We start from the raw sequence: 21,555 nt of genomic DNA, 5'->3' as shown, positions 1-21,555 counted from the left end.
GAGGGACACCCCGTTTTCAGCTTCCGCTAAACCAGAATAACTTTCATTATAACCCTGTTGAGAAATAACACAGAAGAACGCGTGATTGTCTTTAAGTATCTCCCAGCTTCCCGCGGAGGGACATAGTCTGTTCTTTGGGTGGTAATAAAAGCTGATGGGTCAACAAATCACAATTTGCCTGCCTTGCAATATTTCCTCAACAACCGGCATTCAGGAGAAATCTTGCCAAAACTGAGCTATCTCGGGTATATTACCTCTAATCACAGGGACTGAAAAGGGAACTTTTTGCTGTCTTGAGGAAAAGGGAGAAGTATAAAAGCCAGAATTTATCACGATGTGAAGTGTTGCTATTGTTGGGGGTCTTTCTAAAATGCTCCCCAACCTTCCATTCAAAAGTTGTGAGAGGCAGAGAGATCTTAAGTGTGACAATTTGTTAGGTTCTGTTGGAAAGCAGTTGATATTCAATTCTTGGAGTTATCACTGCTGAGAGACTGACCGGCCATTTATCACATATACCGATGGCATGATGAACCCTGGATTAGGAAATAATTGAAATCATTCTTCTTTCAACATCTCTCCTGCCTTATGAAAAGCCCCTTCCATTTAAATCTAATGCGCGCAGCCCAGATGGAGTCAGTTATAACTCTCTTGCACATTAATAGACTCTAATGCAGATCGTTTTACTTTACCTAAACACAAGATGAATGCTCGACATTTAATTTTCATTTACTTGCTACTCTGCAAACAGTTTTGATTGAAAGAGGCTTAAATATCTGTCTTCATTGTTTGGTGTCTGGGACTGGGGAGGCAACCACTTATTATACCTGAAAGGAGAAAGAGGCAGTTGGCTTTCAAGGGAGGGAAGGAGGCAGGGAGGGAGGGAAGGAGGCAGGGAGGAAAGAAGAAAGGAAAGAAGGAAGAGGGAAGGGAGGGAAGGGAGGGAGAGAGGAAAGGAAGACGGGAAAGAAAGATGAAAGGAAGGGAGGAAGAGGGAAGGGAGGAGAGAAGGGAAGGGAAGATGAAAGGAAGGGAGGCAGAGGGAAGGGAGGAAAGGAGGGAGGGAGGAAAGGAAAGGAAAGGAAGACGGGAACGAAAGATGAAAAGAAAGGGAGGAAGAGGGAAGGGAGGAAGGGAGGAAAAGAGAGGGGGAAAGAGGAAAAGAGGCAGAGAGAAAAGAAGGGAAGGGAAGATGAAAGGAAGGGAGGAAGAGGGAAGGGAGGAAAGAAGGGAGGGGGAAAGAGGGGAAGGAAAGATGAAAGAAAGGGAGGAAGAGGGAAGGCAGGAAAGCAGGAAAGAAGGGAAGAAAAGATGAAAGGGAGGGAGGAAGAGGGAAGGGAGGGAGGAAAGAAAGGAGGGAGGGAGGAAAAGAGGAAAGGGGGCAGAGAAGAAAGAAGGGAAGGGAAGATGAAAGGAAGGAGGAAGAGGAAGGGGAAAGAAGGGAGGGAGGAAGGGAAGGAAAGATGAAAGAAAGGAGGAAGAGGAAGGGGAAGAAGAAGAAAGGAGGGAGGGAGGAAAGAGAGGGAAAAGGAAAAGAGGCAGAGAGAAAATAAGGGAAGGGAAGATGAAAGGAAGGGAGGAAGAGGAAGGAGGAAAGAGGGAAAGGGGAAGGAAAGATGAAAGAAAGGGAGGAAGAGGGAAGGCAGGAAAGCAGGAAAGAAGGAAGAAAAGATGAAAGGGAGGGAGGAAGAGGGAAGGGAGGGAGGAAAGAAAGGAGGGAGGGAGGAAAAGAGGAAAGGGGGCAGAGAAGAAAGAAGGGAAGGAAGATGAAAGGGGGAGGAAGGGGAAGGGGAAAGAAGGGAGGGAGGAAAGAAGGGAAGGAAAGATGAAAGAAAGGGAGGAAGAGGGAAGGGCGGAAGGGAAGAAAGGAGGGAGGGAGGAAAAGAGGAAGGGAGGCAGAGAGGAAAGAAGGGAAGATGAAAGGAAAGGAGGAAGAGGGAAGGAAGGAAGAAAGGAAGGCACAGGCATCTCAATAGGAGGTTCAAAAATGCCCAGATGATGGCTACAACTGCCTAATGGAAGCCCTAATCTTTTTGTTACGTTCCGTCTTGCCATGGAGGATAAAGATAATAGAACCAATCCTTAATACTTCTCCTTAAAGAACGAACAGATAACTGGAAATACATTGGACAAATAGTGCCAATCAGAGACTCTAATACTAATTTTTGTAAACCAATCATTTTTGCAGATATGCGCCAGTGGAATGTGCTTTCTGCAATCATGATTTTCTTCTTCGTTGGAAGTTATTTTCCCCCTCTGAAGAATTCTTAGGAGTGGCAAGGAAAACAACATAACAGCCAGAGCTTCTCGACCCAAATCTTCAACAAATATATAACAGTATGACTCTAATAAAATGTGCTTGGAGAACAAATCCTGCATGCCTTAGTAGCCTAGTGTTTCATTCAACCAAGCGACCTCTTACCGTAAAAGGAACATTCTGGAGAAGAAAGCTGGCACAATGAAGAGCAATTAAAACTCTTCGGGGATGTTTTGCTTTGTTTCTGTACTGTGGGCCAACACTTATCACTCTAAATCAGTGAGAAATTAATCTCTGATTGAATCAAAGACATGACTAAACAAAGCCTCCTGCTACTCTAGCACAGTGACAAGAGCCAAAGGAAAGTACTTATTTTCATACTAGCGCGATACCCTTGCTTCGCTTTGTGGTCGGGCATAGTTTTTGGGGAGGAAAATAAGCGGGGGGGAAATTGTGCCTCTGCCTGCCAGCATCCATCGGTATTCATCTGCTTGGCATCCTGTCAGTGTGTGAGAGAATTGAGGACGGTTTGGAAACTGAAAGAGTATTTGCTGTGTGAGCAAGGAGACAGCAAGGAGCCTGGGCGTGGCTTAGCTCAAGTGTTCTGTACTAAAGCTGCTTGGTGCTGTGAAAGTAAAACTGAAACTCCTCTCCTCTGCTTGTGTTTTGCATTTGGAACAGATCTCTTTTCAGGTGGGGAGGGGGAGTAGAACTCCTTAGCATCAGAGCATGTTAATAATATTAATAATATATGAAATACTAATGCTCTGATGGTCATTTCGGAAAAAAAAAACTTTCTTAGTGAACACCAAGACGCCAAGAGGAACATATGTGCCAAATTTCAAGTTTGTAGGCTTTACAGTTCTGGAAATTTTGTGATGATGAGTGAGTGGTCTTTCACTTTTATATATATAGATATTATTATTTCTCAGCAAACATACTGGCCATATAATCTTGAAACTCAACCCAACAAGGGAGGAAAAAAAAACAAAACAGACTCTAACACATTAGTCTCCAAACTTGGCAATGATAAAATTTGTGGACTTCAACTCCCAGAATCCCCCAGGTCTGGGGGATTCTGGGAATTGAAGTCCACAAGTTTTCAAGTTGCCAAATGTTTAAGGAAGAGAAATAGAGCAACAAATCTTATCCTTAAAACCATGCAGGCTCTTTTATGGACTCCTTTAGACCAGAAACAACGCATAGCCTGTTGATTATTGAAATGTGGACTTGAAGAAATGCATAACTGACTCCAAAAAGGTAAACCTTTCAATATTTGATTTAAAGCAAGCCTTAACATTCCTTCACAACAGGGAAGTAAAGAAGTAGCATCTGTAGTTGGAAGCTTCCCAGCATGGCAACATTAAAGTTAGTGGCCTGAGAGTCTGGATCCCTGAATGTTTAAAAATATAGGAGTGCTCAGCTCCAGTTTTTAATCTATCTTTCAATAAACCTTTATTCCACTTCCTTTTCTGCCCTTAAGATGGGAAGATCAGGGGGTCTTTAGTTATTCTCTTAGCTATTCAGAACTGATTTCTCTTACAAGATAAGTAAAAACATAGTTATGAATACAGGGATACATATAAGAAAAATAAAAGAAACGATAGGACAGGGACGGTAGGCACGTTGGTGCGCTTATGCTCGGCCCCTACAGACCTCGTAGGAAAGGGGTGAGGTCAATAGTAGACAATCTAAGGTTAAAGTTTTTGGGGTTTGGGGAACACTGAACATTCCTAACTTCAAGGCCTGAACATTAAAACAAAAACTTGGCTTATTAATGACATTAATTGACAATGGAGAGAGTCTCTTTCAGTTGACAGGATTCTGACAGCTTTCTTCTCAAATTCCCAAAAGAGACAAGAAACAACTAAGGGTGTTTTGTGAAGAGAAAGGGGCAAATTCAAAAAAACACCCCTGCCAGCTTCCATAATGCATTGTATCTTTAAAATAAAAATGTCACTGCATATGTAATGACAACAACAACAACAAAAAAAAAACACCATGGCAAGGATTTCAACCTTAAGCTTGCTAAAAAGCGCACGTTTACCCAGAATTGTCTGAAATGCTCACACACATTTTAATCTAAAACTCATGTTTTTATAAGCACTTGGCGAGGGATTGAGTCAACCCGAATAGGAAGCTGAAAAATAAATAAATAAACCAAGGCGAGGGCAATTGAAGTCCAATCTGTGCATTAGTCCAGGAAATGGGAATTGGGTTTGCTAAAATTTGAAAGCAAATTTTACCTTAATAGAAATTCAGCTGGTCTTTAGGAGGTGAAACTCATTTATATAAAAAACTATGAGTCACAACAAAAATTGAATGCAGGGGCCATTTTTGAAACTATTAAGAACAGAATGGTTAGACAAAAAATAGAAACAAATATCCCATTTATTACCCAAAACCATAATGTGCAATATACTTGCAGTACCTCATATATTTTGAAAATATACCTTCAAGACTATATCCATACCAAACTGCAGCTAAAAATGAAGCAAAAAAATAAATAAATCTACAGGTGTTGGTAAAACACGATATTATGAATTATAGCATGTTACTTAATGGCACCAATAAAAAGCTATAGTTCTTGGTGGAACTGACTGACAGTTAATTTTCACCCAGAATTTATTAGAGAATTTTCTAGCAATGCTATAGAGTGAACAATCACGGTCGAGCAATTTCCAGAGAGACAGGGAAAAATTCAAAACACCATTCCACATCCATTCTTACTTCTTAATAGCACTGCTCCGTGGCAGAATCCATGAATTATATCCTAATTTTTCTTGAATAATAATAAAAAAATGATGGCTTTTCTGTTGTTTGGGGGCACCATATGTCATTTCTGGGAAAGCTATTGTTATTCATGGCACTGTTAAAAAAAATGACATTAAGAAGGCACAGATGGGTCAACTCTCATCCCTACCTTATTTATTTCCTTAAATTCACTGGACTTTGCAGTGTTTGCCTAGATGTGATATCCTCTTGTAGAATCTAGTCAACTAATGGTCAGCACTAAATTGGCACTAGCTAAGACTCAACAGATTTCAAAAGGAGTTGGACTTAGATCATATGTAAGAATGTAATCAGTGGTGGGATTCAATTTTTTTTTACTACCGGTTCTGTGGGCATGACTTGGTGGGCATGGTGTGGCTTGGTGGGCGTGGCTTGGTGGGCATGGCAGGGGAAGGATACTGCAAAATCACCATTCCCTCCCCATCCTACTAACCTGCTTTCCAGCTCCGTTCTCCTGTGCAGGGCAACCAAAGAAAACCCAGCCAATCAGCTGGGACTTGGAAGGCAGAGAATAGATGGGGGCGGGGCCATCAGAGGTGGTATTTGCTGTTTCTGTTAACTACTCAAAATTTCCACTACTGGTTCTCCAGAACTGGTCAGAACTTGCTGAATACCACATCTGAATATAATGACTCCAGGCTAATTACTCTCTCGACTCCACCTCTCCAGGTTCTCTGCCTGTCCTTCTCTTTTATTTCAAGTGGTGCTATCATTTTTTGGAAGGGGAACACACCATCTAATTTCCCCTAAAACACCAGAAGAGAGATAGTTGCAGGGTAATATAATTTAGCATCTTCAGAAGCTGCTAAAATTCTACTGGGACAAAACAGCACTTAGACTTATGTACTGCTTCAGTGTTCACAAACTAAGGCTACCTGTTTTTAACATGCGATAGAATGCCTCTGTTTGTTATGAATGTTAATTGATACTAATTACTATGGATGCATCAACTAATTACTTTTCTCCTTTTGTGTTATGAATTGTCACAAGTCTCAGGAATTAAGATGGTGTAGGAGATATCAATACATATGTAAACAAACACGTGAATCTTGACATGCTCACATTGCAATTATTCACAGTCCTACAGCAACGTAACAAATGGTTTTTCCACTGCAGTTCATTGAAAGTATTGTTGCCCATGGCAGCATTATTTTTCCCTCCCCTGTCAAAAGACATCTTGCTTTTAAAACCCCTCAGTATACAAGGTGATTATCTGAGGTGTTTCATCGTCTTTAGATATATTAATTTAGCAATCTGGATTTAGGCATTAAATTAGCTGCTACACTTTACTTCAGCTGGCTCAGCCAAGAAAAGAGGTGGAAAATTAGACACACTTGCATCTAAAACTTCAAAGCTTTTTCTGCATGTTTTAAGCACTACATTGATCAATAGCTACAAACAAGGGAAAGAGAGAAAAGCAAACAATAAGATGTAGAGATATAGCCTTGAATATCTTAATTTCTTCTTGTGGATTCTTTTAATTTACTGCAGCACATTATTTTCTAATATTCCCAATCTTTCAGAGCTAATGAAAGATAAAAGGTAAATATTATTTACTTTTGCAACTATGTTTCAGGATCAAAACAAACTCTCAGAATCAAAGAAAACAGTAATGCATCACTCCGGCTTTTTTTATCCCATGGCACCTTGTTACACACTTCAGGATTTACAAGATTATGTTCATCCTGCCCTTTTAGTGGGCTAAGTATCAGTGTGATTTGTTGTGCAAAGTTAGCTTAAGAACCAATTGGACTGTGCAAATATTTGAGGCAAAGATTCGATCAAATCTCTGATTAACCAAAAGGAGTAGTTGAATCAACTTGAAGTTGTCAAAGTGTTTGGGTAGCTCTTGTGCCCCTGCAAAAGGACATTTTCCCAACCAAATCAATACTTCAAAATTCAGTTAAGTGAATCACTGTTCTAGATCAAAGAGTTTTGAAGTTTCAGATCACTTTGATCCTCGGTATCAAAATGAATCAACGTTTTAATATTTAACTGGTGATCTGAATCAAATTGGGCTGGTTTGCCCATCTCATAGAATTAACAACTGGATCAGTGGTAGGCTGGATGGTGAAAATCTCTATTTAAAACAGATTGTGACATGGACATAAAAATGATATGAATATAGTGTCTCCACCACTATTTTATTATTTTTTGTGCCTTCAAGACAGTTTTTTTGACTCCTAGTGACTGTCTGGACAACTTCCTGATTTGCCGTTGCCTGCTTCTTAAGGGCTGAAAGAGAAGGACTGACCTGAGGTCACCCCAGGCCTAGGACAGGCCTAGAACTCATTAGCCTGATGTCTTAACCACTACATCACTCCCCATTTATCTATTTATCTAGCTAGCTATCATCTATCTATCTCTATCTTCTAGCTAGCTAGCTATCATCTACCTCAGAGGTCTCCAAACTTGGCAACTTTAAGACTTGTGGACTTCACCTCCCAGAATCTTGGGAGTTGAAGTCCACAAGTCTTAAAATTTGCCAAGTTTGGGGACCTCTGATCTATCTACCTATAAAATCTATTTGTGAGAAACTCCACAAATCATTGTGTGATATTAAATCCAAGCTGACTGAAACCCTGGCTGGACCCTTCCATCAAGCATGGAAGCATTTAATGGGTCCAATCTGGACAGAAACTTATCCTATTTAAGAAGAGCTGAAGAAGCTTCTTGGATGAGAAGTAAAATGCCTTCAAAGGAAAACCAGAAAGTCCAGTTGCCTACTGAAAAAGCACCTTTGGGACACCTATTTAAGAAGGTCAACTTGGATTTGATGATGCTTGAAGCTTTATCTCAGCTGCTTTTAACTGACTTGTGCCTCACTTTGTTGGAGAACTTTGCTTCAGGAAATGGGCTATAAAAGGATTTGTTTAGATCCATGTAGGAGGAAAAAATTGTTAGATACTACAGTCACCCATAATGCAAGTGATCTGAATTTGGCTCAGTGTTTTCTCCTCAAATCTAATCCATGACGTATAGTCAAGCATGTTGTGTCAACTCAACTGATGTTTTATCTAGAAAATCATAGATAAGCAAACTGTTGCTTAACTCAACAAGCGAACCTAGATTACATTTTTATTAATCTTAATTCCTGTCTTCAAAGATGGATGGCTGCCCTTGGAGAATTAACAGAAATTCTTCTGCCTACCATAAGCCACTCAAATCATCTGGGAAAAACAGAATGATCTCTTTCCATTGTTTTCCAGATGGAAATTGGCTGTTTTAATTTAGAATCATAAGAATAGCTTTGTATTCAGGGTTAAATTATGACCTCTAATTCAGTCTGGAGGAATGTGTGTATATTCCTTTCCATCAGACAGTTTGTAAAAGAGAGCACAGATTTATGATGAAAGTATCTATATCTTTTTGGAAGTCAACGGTGCTGTTTTTCATTTTAACAAGATGATTTCTCTCTCTCTCTCTCTTCCTTTCATTGTACAGTTCAATGGAGATAAGGGAAAACATTTAATGACTCTTTCCCCCCATTCATCTTTTTCAAGCTAGTACAAAGATTAAGAGATTCCTATCTACTTTTTCCCTTGATAAACAAAAAAAAAAAAAAAAAGAGAAAAGCGGTGTTGATTTATTTATTTTTTTCAGATGAAAAATACTTATTTTCCCTTTTTTATTTCTTTTTGCAAGCAAAGGCGGTGTGATGACGTTGGACAAAAATATTCCAAAGGATGTGCGCTTACATCACAGTGTTAGATGGATTTATTTAATGCGTTTGGCAGCCAAAAGAATCCTGGTGGTAGATTGGTGGGAACATATTGGAGGAACCTAAGAAATAAGAAGCTAGAGGCCTCTGCTGAGTTCAAATAACATTTAATCAGGAGCTGAGAGCTATTTATAGTAAATGAAAGACGATATGCAAAATTAAGGTGGTTACGCCAAATTACTCCTCCGTGTAAGTGTCATGCATTTAAAAGGGGAGTGAGCCTTATCTGTCTACTCGCAATGTCTGTTGCCAGGAATATAGACTGTAAAATAACCGAAAGATATTCTCCATTTAGGTTCTGAGAACCTGATTTTAATTTATGAGAATTGTCCTATAAGGAGGTTTATCTTCCTTGCCTAATGTTAATGTTAGCTTATAATTGGCTGTACCATGATCCGGATTGGACAATACCTAAGTAACCTATATCAATCCAGGAGGGGGAACCTCAGGTGTGTCATTGGCATTTCATTTGCCTTCAGATAGTCCTTAGAACATAGAATAATAAAGTTGGAAGAGACCTTGGAGGTCATCTAGTCCAACACCCTACTCAAGCAGGAGCAAATATTAGCCTCTACCTGGGATTGAACTCACAACCTCCTGATTGTGAGGTGACTTATAACCATTTGTTCCATGATTGTTTGAAGTTACAATGGCTGTCAGCTATAAAACGTGCATACATGAGTTACTTATCTGAGTTGGCTATGCCCAGTTTAGTGCCGGACATAGAATGTTACCATCAAATAAATCCTCTTTAGTTTTGGAAGGCAGGTTGGTAGCCATCATTTTTTCTGCAGTCCTAATTACTCTCTGAAGTACTCTCTTACAATTGTGGTTGTAAGTCAAGGACACTCTGTAGTCCCTAGCTAAATTACCCTTTCTACAACCAACAGGATTATCATTTGTTTGGGTAGAATGGAATCGTAGGTCTAACATCAAGGAAAAGTAAGGAGAAACTGATAGACATGTCAATGTTTAATAGCTGCTTATTAATAGCATAATCAATGTAGCCTATTCCCAAGATTTGGGAGCAGCCTAAAGGAAAGTTCAATAAAAAATTGGTGAGCCAGTCAATGAGTCCTGATATAAAGTTTAAGATATTCATGAGAAATCCATGAGATTCTCAGAGAAGGATCTGAGTTGTAAGCAATTTCCGAAGAAAAGAGGAAGAAGATGTATAAGTCTAGAAAGGAGGGTGTCTTCCTTGATATTGGAGAAGCCTCGATCCCATCAGTTCTTCGTTTTATGAGCTTACTACATCTTTGCTCCAGAAGTGTCAGTCCCCTTTGCTTTCTTGCACCCAGAGGAGAAACCAGAAATTCATAATGTCTAGCCATGTTGTTGGTTTCTTTGACAGCTGCCTAAAACTAAAAGTTATTCATTCCAAGCACCATTTTCAGAAGTGTCTCTTTAGCGAGATTTATCAAGAAGAAAAGAAGGGAGTACAAGAATTCCAGCAATTGAACTCAGCACCAATTTAGAACCATTACGACCACAAGTACATAATCATGGAGATTTCAGAAGAAATGGTTGTCTTCAGCTTTTTCCCAGCAGTTGGCTAAGATGTTACTACCATTTTCAACTCATGCCTCTTTCAAAGCAGACATAAAACCCTTCCACAACTTGGTATCATCCATAAATATTGGGCCATCACATTCTCAATTATTCCAGTACATCTCAAAAGCTTATTTGAAACAACGCTTATCTGAACCAAATGCTCATGAAACATTTTTTGGAGCAGGTTATGTTAAACATATCCTAGGATGTTTCTGATGCTCTCAGAATATGCCTCTGTCTATACATTGTTACATCACTAATGAAGAGATACTACAAAGAGCAAATTTAGGACACGTGAGGAAATAAGGCTGGCCTTGGAAAACTCAACATCAATCCCTTAAGGAAGATCTTAAGATCACAAATGTCTTTTGGGATGATGCTGAAGATGCTACAGATGATAAAAACCACTGGAAAATATTTGTTGCCCAATGTGCTTTGAACATGACCAAATTATGATAGTGATCCATTATTATATTTTGCCTAGAAGTGTAGAAGAACGTAGTCTAGAATCCCAGGAATGAGGGGCTCCATCCAAGAGGCAAAGAGACAGCAGAGCTTGGAATGTCTGGTAGGCAGGAAGAGTGTCGCTATAGGTAGGCAAGATAGTTGCTTTAGTCTGGCAAGATTCTGTCTGTAGGAGAACCACAATAAAGAACAGCTCAGAAGTAACTTCACATGTCGTTCTTGGTTCTTTGGGCCTGACCAGAAGCACCTCTTTCTCAGAAGGCCATCACAACACAATACTTGTACTCTAATCGTTTAAACTAGAGAGATGTGTGGTACACCTAGTAGCTTCTGCATATAGAGCAAGCACTTTGCATATAAGGTAAATGTAAGGGTTTTGTGTCTGACTCTAGGATGTAGTATTCATCTCTGTTCTTGGCCAAGGTGCCAGCATTGCCCAAGACAATTTCGATGATCATGTGGCTATACACCAAAAGCACATAGAACACTGTTACCTTCCCACTGAAGTGGCACCTATTTATCTACTCACATTTGCATGCTTTCAAACTGCTAGATGCACACAGCTGGGACACGGAACTGAAGCTCACTCCATTTCACCTCAAACCTGAGCTGTCAGCTATCCAGCTGACAAGCTCCACATCTTTAACCACCTTCTATTTCATTTCCTTCCCTCATGACATTTTGAGTAAGCAACCATTCAGCAAAACCAGGGGCTCTACACACATCAGTGCAAAATGTATACATTTGCATTTGTATATATGTACAGCCTCTTTGTCAACTCATAAAATATTTCTGTGGTCTTTTTAGAGTTGTCAACAGAAAAGAAGGGGGGGAGGAAGCAGTGAGCATCTTGCATTCCATAAATGTTTTCAAAGATAGTTTCTAGGTGACCGAAGTTTCTGCCATGCAAAATTTTAACTGGAGAGCATGATTGATGACTCTTTGGTACAGATGTGTCCCATTGGAGAATATGATTTATGATACACCCAGAGGATGGGGGAAAACCAGGGTCAAGGGTGACAATGAGTGATGTGTCGGCAGAGTTGGCAGTGCCGGCATGTTTACTCCTAATAAATCTTCTTTAAACTTCAGAAGTCTGGCTCGTTTTAAATGGGGGTAACTGCCAGAGCCCTGACACTTCTTATATCTCTCCATTTTTGTTCTGATCACCCCTGAAATCCATCTACCTGTATACTTGAAATTACATCATACTCCAGAGTAAGAAGGGTACCAGAAGAAAAATAATATCTAAGCAACCATTGGAATTTCATCTAATGGCAACACCATCGTTGTGATCATTACCTTCCTATTTATCGTAATTACAGCTCAGGTCTTCCTTTTGGAAGAGGGAAAGATCAGGTTCAACTCTGCTTAGCTCTGGAAAAAAATAGCATGCAATGTTCCTAGGCCATTAACTGACTCTTAATGTGCTTTCATGTTTCCTGTCAAATTTGATTATATTACATAATAAATCCTCCTGCTGTTTCTTCATCCACTGAAGGCGGAAGGGTGATCTTTTGCTTTTTACCTGAAGCTAAAAAGGTGTCTGAATTTGAAATCCTGCCATCCGGCTTTATAGATTTGTTCCAGAAAAGTTATCTCTTCCCTCGCTCTGGGAAGCCATTGTTTACCCAATTTGCTTGAAGGAGAAGGATCTGTTCATGCCAAAACTTGATGGCAAAGCAGGGAGGGCTAGATCTGCCTGCCACGACTAATGGCTTCAGGCCAGAAAGTCTCACACAACACACAGGCAATCAGAGCGAAAGAGAGGATGTCCCCAAAGCAAAATAAATGGCGGATATTAAAGGAGATAGGGAAATGGTCAGTCTAAAAGAAGGCTGCCAGTCAGCTGGAGGGTTTTTAAGCAGCAGTGGGATGCCTTCAGGAGGAAATCAATGTTGCGTGATTGCATTAAAAGCCCCGCCCCTTTCATGTGTGCATGTAACATCATAATGTGCATATGTACCATGGCACAGGCATTCATCATTTTTCCCCCTCCATAAAAACTCATGAAAGGTCTCTCTCTCTCTCTCTCTCTCTCTCTCTCTCTCTCTCTCTCTCTCCCCCTCCCTCCCTCCCTCCCTCCCTCTCTCTCTATATACACACACAAATACATATACTCACACATGCACACACACAGCATTGACAAAATTAAATCTTTATTTTGACGAACAGAAACCCTCTTCTTTAATGACAGTTGATATTTGTTCTCCTGTGAAAGTTGCAGATTTAAAACAAAAGTTCGCGGAAAGCAGCCATGAAATCAATGGTTAAATCCTTTTGTTCTGTTCTTCCGCTCTAGCCTGCTGGTGACATGCTGTCTCCCTGTACATGAATCCTGAGCTTTTGATAATGACACCGACAGGAAAGATTCAACCGAATTACGCTGGCAGCTGCAAAAAGAGTTAAAACCAGGAAGGAGGACCCCTGCTTCTTCAGAGCAGATTTATTGGGATGTTCAATAAGTTCTGGAAAAGAGTGACGAGGAAACTAACATCAAATATTTATTTGAACATCAATAGATGATAGATAGATAGATAGATAGATAGATAGATAGATAGATAGAGTAAGAGTGAGATAGAGATAGAGATATAGAGAGATATTGCACTCATGTCAGAAGCATTGAAGTGTTTCCGAGTTGAAAGGATTAGCCAGTGACATCACTGTTGCCCTGGGGATGCCCAATTGAGTGTTTCTTTCATGTTTTTGGAAAGAGCTGGGATGAAGGATGAGAACTCAATCTGCCCCATGGTAACTCTTGGGTCTAGAACATGAGCTTGCTAACCTCATGTCCAGCATTCTAGCCACTTGAGTCCTTGTGCTCCTTAAAGTATTGATTGAACTCTTCACACGATAGACAGACGGAGAAGAACATTTCCAAATTCTGAGCTTAAATGAAGTCTATTAATATCAGAGATGGGAGGTGGGATGGGAAGAGATAGTTTAAAGCCAACCCAGAAAAGACCTGTGGGTTGCGCAATCAAACTCTAGAGATCATTCTTCCATTGACTCTTTCTAAACAAATTACCTTATTCCATTCTACTGACACAAGGCATTTGTCTGTACAAGACCTTCCAACTGGAGATTCTCCTTATGTTAGCACACAGTGGGGTAACAGAACACTATCCAGGAAGCAATGAGCTTTGAAGATCATTTGCCAATTTCCTTTAAGCTCACCTACCTTACTGGAGAGCTATATTTATAATCCCAGCTGCTTCCAGGCCATTACCGGGACAACACTTCAAGCATCAGTTTTCTCGATGGTTTCTTAGTAAGTGTCCCTGGAAATCCCACAGTGACCTGTCCATGATGCTGTCCATGATGCTGTCCAATTTAGGCTAAGCAGGATGATTATGAGATTAAGGACTTGAGACCATTAGAAAAACAGCTACAGTGACCTCTGTGGAATGTATTCAATGAAGGATTTTGAAGATTTGGCCCAAAGGAGGAACTACAGTCAACGTGTCTTACTGTAGTTAGGAAATAAAAAAATAATGTGCTTTTTTTTCCCCACTCTAGTAAGTGTCAGGGTTCTGGAGATTGCCCTAATTAAAGCCTTGAAAAAAATCCTAAAGATTTATTAGGAGCAACAAGTCGGCATTATCCCACCTGTGATCCTGTTTCCCCCCCTTCCCCCCTGAGTGTGTCATACATCATATTCTCCAACAAAGCAAGTTCACATGATGGGTGTCATCAATCACACTCTCCAATGAAGGGTTTTTTGTGAGCAGAAGACGGTAGCCTAGCTACAATCTTTGTAAGATAAGCGTGGAATGTACTTCTGGTTCCCTGCTTATGGCAACTTGGAAACAGGCATGCTTTACAGGTTGATAGTAAGTTTGATTCAGAATAGAGTTGGAAGAGGTCTTGGAGGTCATCTAGTCCAACTTCCAGTTCAAGCAGGAGACCCTATACTATTTCAGACAAGTGGCTGTCCAGTCTCTTCTTAAAAACCTCCAGTTATGGAGCACCCACAACTTCTCAAAGCAAGCCGTTATGATGGTTAATTTTTCTCGCTATTAGTTATTCCAGGTTGCTTCTCTCCTTGATTAGTTTCCATCCACTGTTTTTTGTCTTGCCTTCTGGTCCTGTGGAAAATAAGTTGACCTCTTCTTCTTTATGGCAGCCCTTGAAATACTGAAACACTGCTATCATATCAGCCCTAGACCTTCTTTTCTGTAGATTTGCCATATCCTGGAACCGTTCTTCATATGTTTTAGCCTCCAGGCCCTTAATCATTTGAATTACTTTTCTCTGCTCTTTTTCCAAAGTTTCAACATCTTTTTGTAATGTGGTGACCAAAATTGGATGCAGCATTCCAGGTATGGTCTTACTTTAAAAAACAAACAAAAAACTTTAACTTTTAAGTGCTTGCATAACAGAGCCTCAGTGCTTAAAAGCAGGAAGTGCTGATTTTGGGGGAAAGAAAAAAAGAAACAGAAGTGTTGTCTTCAACCCTGCTTGTGGGCTTCTTGGTCTGGTGGTCCACCACGGGGGATAAGATCTTACATTAGATGCGCCACCAGTGTGTCACAAAAGGACTGTATTTCTGGGTAAACAAGGACTCTTACTTCTGTAACCATGTAACCTTTTCATCGGTTCCTTCCTTCCTTAGCCTTTCATTCATCCCAGTCCAAACAGAAAACGAATTAATTCCTCGAAACCAGATTTCACTTTCAATATCCACGGAAAATAATAATGGCTCTTCTTAAAATAGCTTTAGTTTTCCATATTTTTCACATTGCAGTGCCAAAAAAAAATAAAAAATAAAAAATACTTTGCAGTAATCAAGGGGTTTTGTTGACTCTGAATTTTGCTAAGCATCCTCCGTGAAGCGAAAAGACATTTTCAATTTTAAGAAATGAAATGACTTTGGAACCTGATAGTTAACTATAAATTATCTGTCACAAATGCCAGGTGCTTAATGTATTAATACCTCCCATCCTTACAGTTGAATTTATTATTACCATTTATGGAATAAATTTTCAGGTTGTTTACCAAGATGAGCAGGGTAATTCATAAATTACCAAAGGTATGAAAATCCATGTCATCTAGCAGAAAAGAGGAAGATTAATTATCTTAATTAATAGGAGTTCCTTCCCTGTGTTATTTTTAAATTGCAGTGACCTTTGTTGTGAGTTTATCTTTCTTTTCTCTCCTTTAGCTTAAGAGTATCCGCAGACTAGGGTAATAAACAGGGAATAAGAGGAAGGTACTAACTCACTCTTATATTATATTCGCTAAAACTTTCGGCAGTAAATATCACTCCTGCTTTCAATTAGAAAGATGCTGTACTTTCTCCCTAAGAGGCAAAGGTTTTTCTTCCAATTAGATGGACAAGATACAGCAATAGCTTGCCTTGAGCAAGGTTCATATCTTTGCAAATATGGGTTCATAAATAATAGAGCTACGCAGAGCTTTAAAAGGGCCTCTGGGTTTGATGGAACATGGATCAAAGAGCCCACCTTTAAATGAAGCACTGAACTGAAGTGGTGCCTCAGATGAGATGTCAGTGGGATTGACCAGACAACATCGATCTGTTTCACAATGTGCGTTCGCTCACATGCGCAAAATGGCTTTTTTTCCCCCTCCATCGAAGCAGCTGATCAAAGCGTTTGGCTTTTGTTTTAAAACATATGTTAAGCCAGAGCGAAGTCTTGTTGATTCATTCATTCATTCATTCATTCATTCATTCATCATTCATTCATTCATAGATTGAGGTATCATTGTGAATTGCTTGATGGGCTGTCAGGTGCAAAGAATAAGGGCTGTGTGTTATGTCCCAGTTAAGGTGATTTATTGCTCCTGCCTATACACAAGGATCTATCCAAGTCGGGGTGTCAAACTTGATTTCACTGAGAGCTGCATCAGGGTTGTGTTTGACCTTGGGGGGGTGGGGGTGGGGGGCTTGCACAGGGTGGTGCTCACTCATGTTGGGGTTGCCTGTAGTGGCCTGAGCCAGTGAAAATGGGCTCCCGAGCTCCATTTAGTCTGTGAGGGCCTCCTGCAACCCTTCTGCCAGGGAAAATGGAGGTGAGAAGTGCTGCCTGTGGCCCTCCTGAGCTCTGTTTTTGGCTGCAGTGGCCTCCTGCAACCCTATGCCAGTGAAAATGGAGCTTGGGAGAGGCACTGCAAGCCAGTCCTTCACTGTTTCCAGGGAGGCCCCGTGGGCCAGATCTAAGCACCTCACAGGATGGATCCAGCCCCAGGGCCTTGAGTTTGATACCCCTGATCTAACTCAGCTGACAGTCAGCACTAAATTTGTGCTAGATAAGAGTCAACCAAGTTCAAGAGGGATTGCATTTAGATCATTTGTGGGAATGTAACGACTCCAAGCCAATGACCCACTTGACTCCACCCTCAGGTTCTGTCTTTCTCTCTCTTCTACATTGACCCAAACCAATGCACATCTAATCAATGATCAACACAAGGGACATTTGTGCCGTGTTAGCAATGAAGAAATCACCCTCTTAGAAACTACTTGTGGTTCTTGGACAAGAGTCCTAGCCCTGTTCAGGAGTGGGTAACTGATGGTGCTCCCAATTTAGAAGGGGTTTGAGCTTTTCCATTCACTTAGATTAGTGGTGTCTTGGTGCATATCAGCATGCCAGTGAAACTTATAAGAGAGGAAAGAATAGTCCTACGAATATTCCTTCACTGTTTTTGAAAGAGTTGGGTTCATCTTTTCCGTTAGTAGAGTTTAAGTAGATTTACATGGCACATTGATCATTTTCACTTCTACAGAGAATCACATTTTCATTTCATGTACTTGACAATTCAGAAAATAGCTGTACCTTTCCACAGAGAATCTGCTACTCTTGCTTCTGACTATGGAGAAGTTGCTTCAGCAGGATCTGTGGAATGTCAGCCTCAGGAGTGACAAAACCAAGAATTACATGAGGCTGATCAAACAGCACCACCACCTAAGCGACTGGAGTTGTCAAATGAGAATGGTATAAGGTCTCACATATCTGGCAAGTAGAGAGGAGAGGAGAACAAAAATATTCTAAAGGCATTGGACTGATCTCCAGCTCTCGCATGATATTGGTGTGGATCATGCTCAGGAAATTCTGGACTGTTGAACAACCATGATCCAGCTCTTGGAACCTTGGACTGGTTTTGGACTATTTTTCCTGCATGCTCCTGTTAAAACAAACCATATAGGCCAGAAACTCTGTTTTCCTTTGCATGCATTGCCTTTTATTTCTTTGACCTTGAATAAACTATGAACTACCATAAAAACAAGAAAATCTCCAGGGATTGCAGCTCCCAGTTTAAAAAAACACACACACAGTCTAATCAAGTTGTGTGTTCTCTCTGGGCTGAATTTTGTGACTGTAGTTTGCTCAGTGGGACTCCAACCAACCTGCTGTGTGAAGAATTCTGTGATGGACCACAAAGAAAGAATATGCAGCAATGACAGCATGCATTTGCATTTATTTTCTGGCTCATCTAACACGGTGCATTTTTTTAAACGTGGTTTGCAAAGCTGGAAGAAAGGAAAAGCAAAACAGCCATGCCAAAAGAAATAAATCCGTGTAGAAATTGAAAAAGTATTATAATTGCTCTAAGGAGTATATTACTTTGATTTAGTATGAGAAAGAGCTGTTGTTGTGTAGTAGTTGCCACCTAATGAAAGCAGCAGAGACTACAGAGACAGAATTGAGAATAAGAAATACCAAATACCAGTTATTTCCTGTTCTCTAGTTAAATAAAAGTTAGGTAGCCAGTCAACTCATGATGCATGGATTACTGTAGAACAGCAGAATATAGAATAATAGAGTTGGAAGGGACCTTGGAGATCTCCAACCCTCTGCTTGATCAGGAAACCCTACACCAATTCAGACAAATAGTTATCCAGTCTCTTTTTGAAAGCTCCACTGACGGAGCACCTACAACTTCTAAAAGCAAGCTATTCCATTGGTTAATTGCTCTCACTGTTAGGAAATTTCTCCTTAGTTCTGGATTGTTTCTCTCCTTGGCAAGTCTAATCTGTGTCAATGTCATGGCTTTGTAGGAATTAGTCTAATGGCTGAATTTCTACAGACTTATTTCTAAAGCAATCCTTGTCATATTCAATATTATGTCTTTCCTATCTCAACTTTGTCCAACATGTTACAATAGACTAATTTATTGGCAGACCAAGAGTATCAGGGTTATCAGGGCAACACAGCTCATTAATGCAGTAAAAAAAGACTGGAAGGAAGTATGTATATATATATATATAATGATCAATCAGTCAATCAAATAAACACAAACCAGGATGACTCACCTCATATGTAGCAATGGCTTCTCTGTCAAGTTGTTGTGTTACGAAGACCTCTCCTGTGCCCTCAATGATTTTGAAAACTCCCTTTGGCTCCTGTTCGACTCCTTTCCCCAAAATTCGAAACTTTGAACCGTCCGGCCGGTCAATGTCTATCACCTGGGAAAATTAACAACAAAATCATTATAATTACAAGCCAAGCAGGAGAATCACAAATCATGAGACCCCAGAGATGCTGTGACGGCCACAATTACAAGGACTCATATTAAATCCCTCTCATTAGGATTGTTGTAACTTTTGGTCAATTGGTGGTTGTTCAATTACCAGTACAGGAACTCCTTGATTTACCAGCATAGCTGAGTTCAAAATTTCCATTGTTAAGAGAGTTTTACTCCCTTTTTACAACTTTTCTTGCCACAGTTGTTAAGTGAATCATTGCCATTGTTAAGATAGTAACACGGTTGTGAAGTGAATCTGGCTTGCCCATTGATCTGTTTGTCATAAAAGGGGATCACATAATCCCGGGACAATGCAAACCGTCATAAATATGAGTCAGTTGCCAAGTTTGATCATGTGACCACGGGGATGCTGCAACAGTCATAAGTGTGAAAAATGGTCATAACTCACATTTTTCAATGCTGTTGCAACCTCAAACAGTCACTAATTGTAGAATTGTAAGACAAGGACTCTTTATACTTCTTAATGTCTCCATTAAGACATTGGAAAGTTCACTGCTGTGAAATGAAAGTCGTTCATTTTTAAAAGTATACTAGTCCTGTTAAGTAGGGATGCGGTGGCTCAGTGGCTAAGAGGCTGAGCTTGTCGATCAGAAAGGTCGGCAGTTTGGCGGTTCGAATCCCTAGCGCTGCATAACGGAGTGAGCTCCTGTTACTTGTCCCAGCTTCTGCCAACCCAGAAGTTCGAAAGCACATAAAAAAAAATGCAAGTAAAAAATAAGGGCCCCTTTGGTGGGAATTTCGGCATTTAGTCGTGCAGGCCACATGACCACGGAAACGTCTTCAGACAGCGCTGGCTCTTTGGCTTTGTAACGGAGATGAGCACCGGCTCCTAGAGCCAGAAACAACTAGCATATATGTGTGAGGGGAACCTTTACCTTTACCCTAGTTCTGTTAAAATGAAGCAGGGTTGCAGATTATTGACATGTACCATTTTTTTAAAAAGTCACTCATCATTTGAGGATATAATTATAAAAATTACTTCCTACCTTTCTCCCAGCAACTTATCAACCTGCCTCATTTTCCCTCCTTCCCTTCTTTCATCCTTACAACTACCCTGTTAAGTATAAATAGAAATTCAGTACTAACATGATTTCAGAGTAGTTATCTGCAAAAGAAGGAATTACATCATGAAATAGCAGAGAAGCAATATATTAAGAGGCTTAACACAGTTTCACAAGGATTAAATAGAGACTAAGGTTCCTTATCAGACAGAAAATGTTAAGCAATTAATCTATATAATGCCTGCGTCTCATTATACATATAAGTCATTTTTCCTACATTTTATTTACCTGTCACAAGCTAGACTGCCTTTCAGAGATCTAATTCAAAGGCAATTTGGCAGAATTTCTGAACTGAAGAGAGTTTCCAGACTCAATCAGGAAGTTGAACCAAATTGTCAAGTCAAATTAAATGCCTTTAAACCAATTCAAGTACTTTGGATTATATGCAAGACCCCTTTCTCCCACTTCCAAATTCATCCAGAAGTCGGAAGTGAATCAGGCCAGTTTGAGGAATGATATTATGGATCGGTTCAAATTCTCAGATGGAACCAAAGTTCTGAATTCAATGGAGAGTTTGAAACATGGCAGAGCTGATTTGCATATTCCTGATAATTTATCCCATGCATTCCAAAGACACTTATACTTTTATAAATCTCTATTTGACTGGATGGATCTGTCTACAAGAGGGACATGATGGCTTAGTGGTTAAGATCCTGGGCTTGTCGGTTGGAAAGCTGACAGCCCAGGTTTGAGTCCCCAGCAGCATAAAACGGGGTGAGTTCCCGTTGTTGCCTCAGTTCCTGCCCATCTAGCAGTTCGAAAGCATGCAAATGCAAGTAGATAAATAGGTACCACTTCAGTGGCAAGGTAAACAGGTTCATGAAGTGTTCTGTGCACTGAGATGCCCCAAATGTTCTGTGTACCACATGACCACAGAGATTTCTTTGAACAATGCTGGTGTCAACCCTGACCTGACTGAAGCCACACTGGAGCTGAGGGATAGGCAGGGAGGATTTGAGATAGAGGGGATTCTGTAGCCAAAACAAAATACTTTCTCTTGGGAACCAAGGTCATTCTCACACCTGTTCGGAGGAAGGTGGAGTGATGCTACCCAGCTGTCAGACCACACCATGATTGGAACATGTGACTGATTGTTTTGAGGAAGTAGAAAATCTTTTACTTTTAATTAGGTGAAAACCACGGGAGTTTTCAGAGTCAGTTTTCACCAGATACATGCTAATATGATATTTGCAATAAAGCTA

General features: G+C 40.3%; 1 protein-coding gene across 1 annotated transcript in view; it reads right to left on the bottom strand.

Annotated features, from left to right (window-relative positions):
* The window catches only part of CDH13 (cadherin 13), a 394,527-nt gene that overhangs the window by 162,777 nt on the left and 210,195 nt on the right, over window positions 1–21,555 (bottom strand). Inside the window, exon 5 of the mRNA XM_026713963.2 lies at window positions 19,060–19,212. Coding sequence (XP_026569748.1) covers window positions 19,060–19,212 — 153 coding nt within the window. The remainder of the gene's footprint in view (window positions 1–19,059; window positions 19,213–21,555) is intronic.

The sequence above is a fragment of the Pseudonaja textilis genome, chromosome 11, assembly GCF_049901715.1.
Source record: "Pseudonaja textilis isolate UNSWEBS1 chromosome 11, rPseTex1.2, whole genome shotgun sequence".
NCBI classification, from domain to species: domain Eukaryota; kingdom Metazoa; phylum Chordata; class Lepidosauria; order Squamata; family Elapidae; genus Pseudonaja; species Pseudonaja textilis.
The sequence above is the reverse complement of the archived record's forward strand: the minus strand, read 5'-3'. Positions and strand labels throughout refer to the sequence as shown.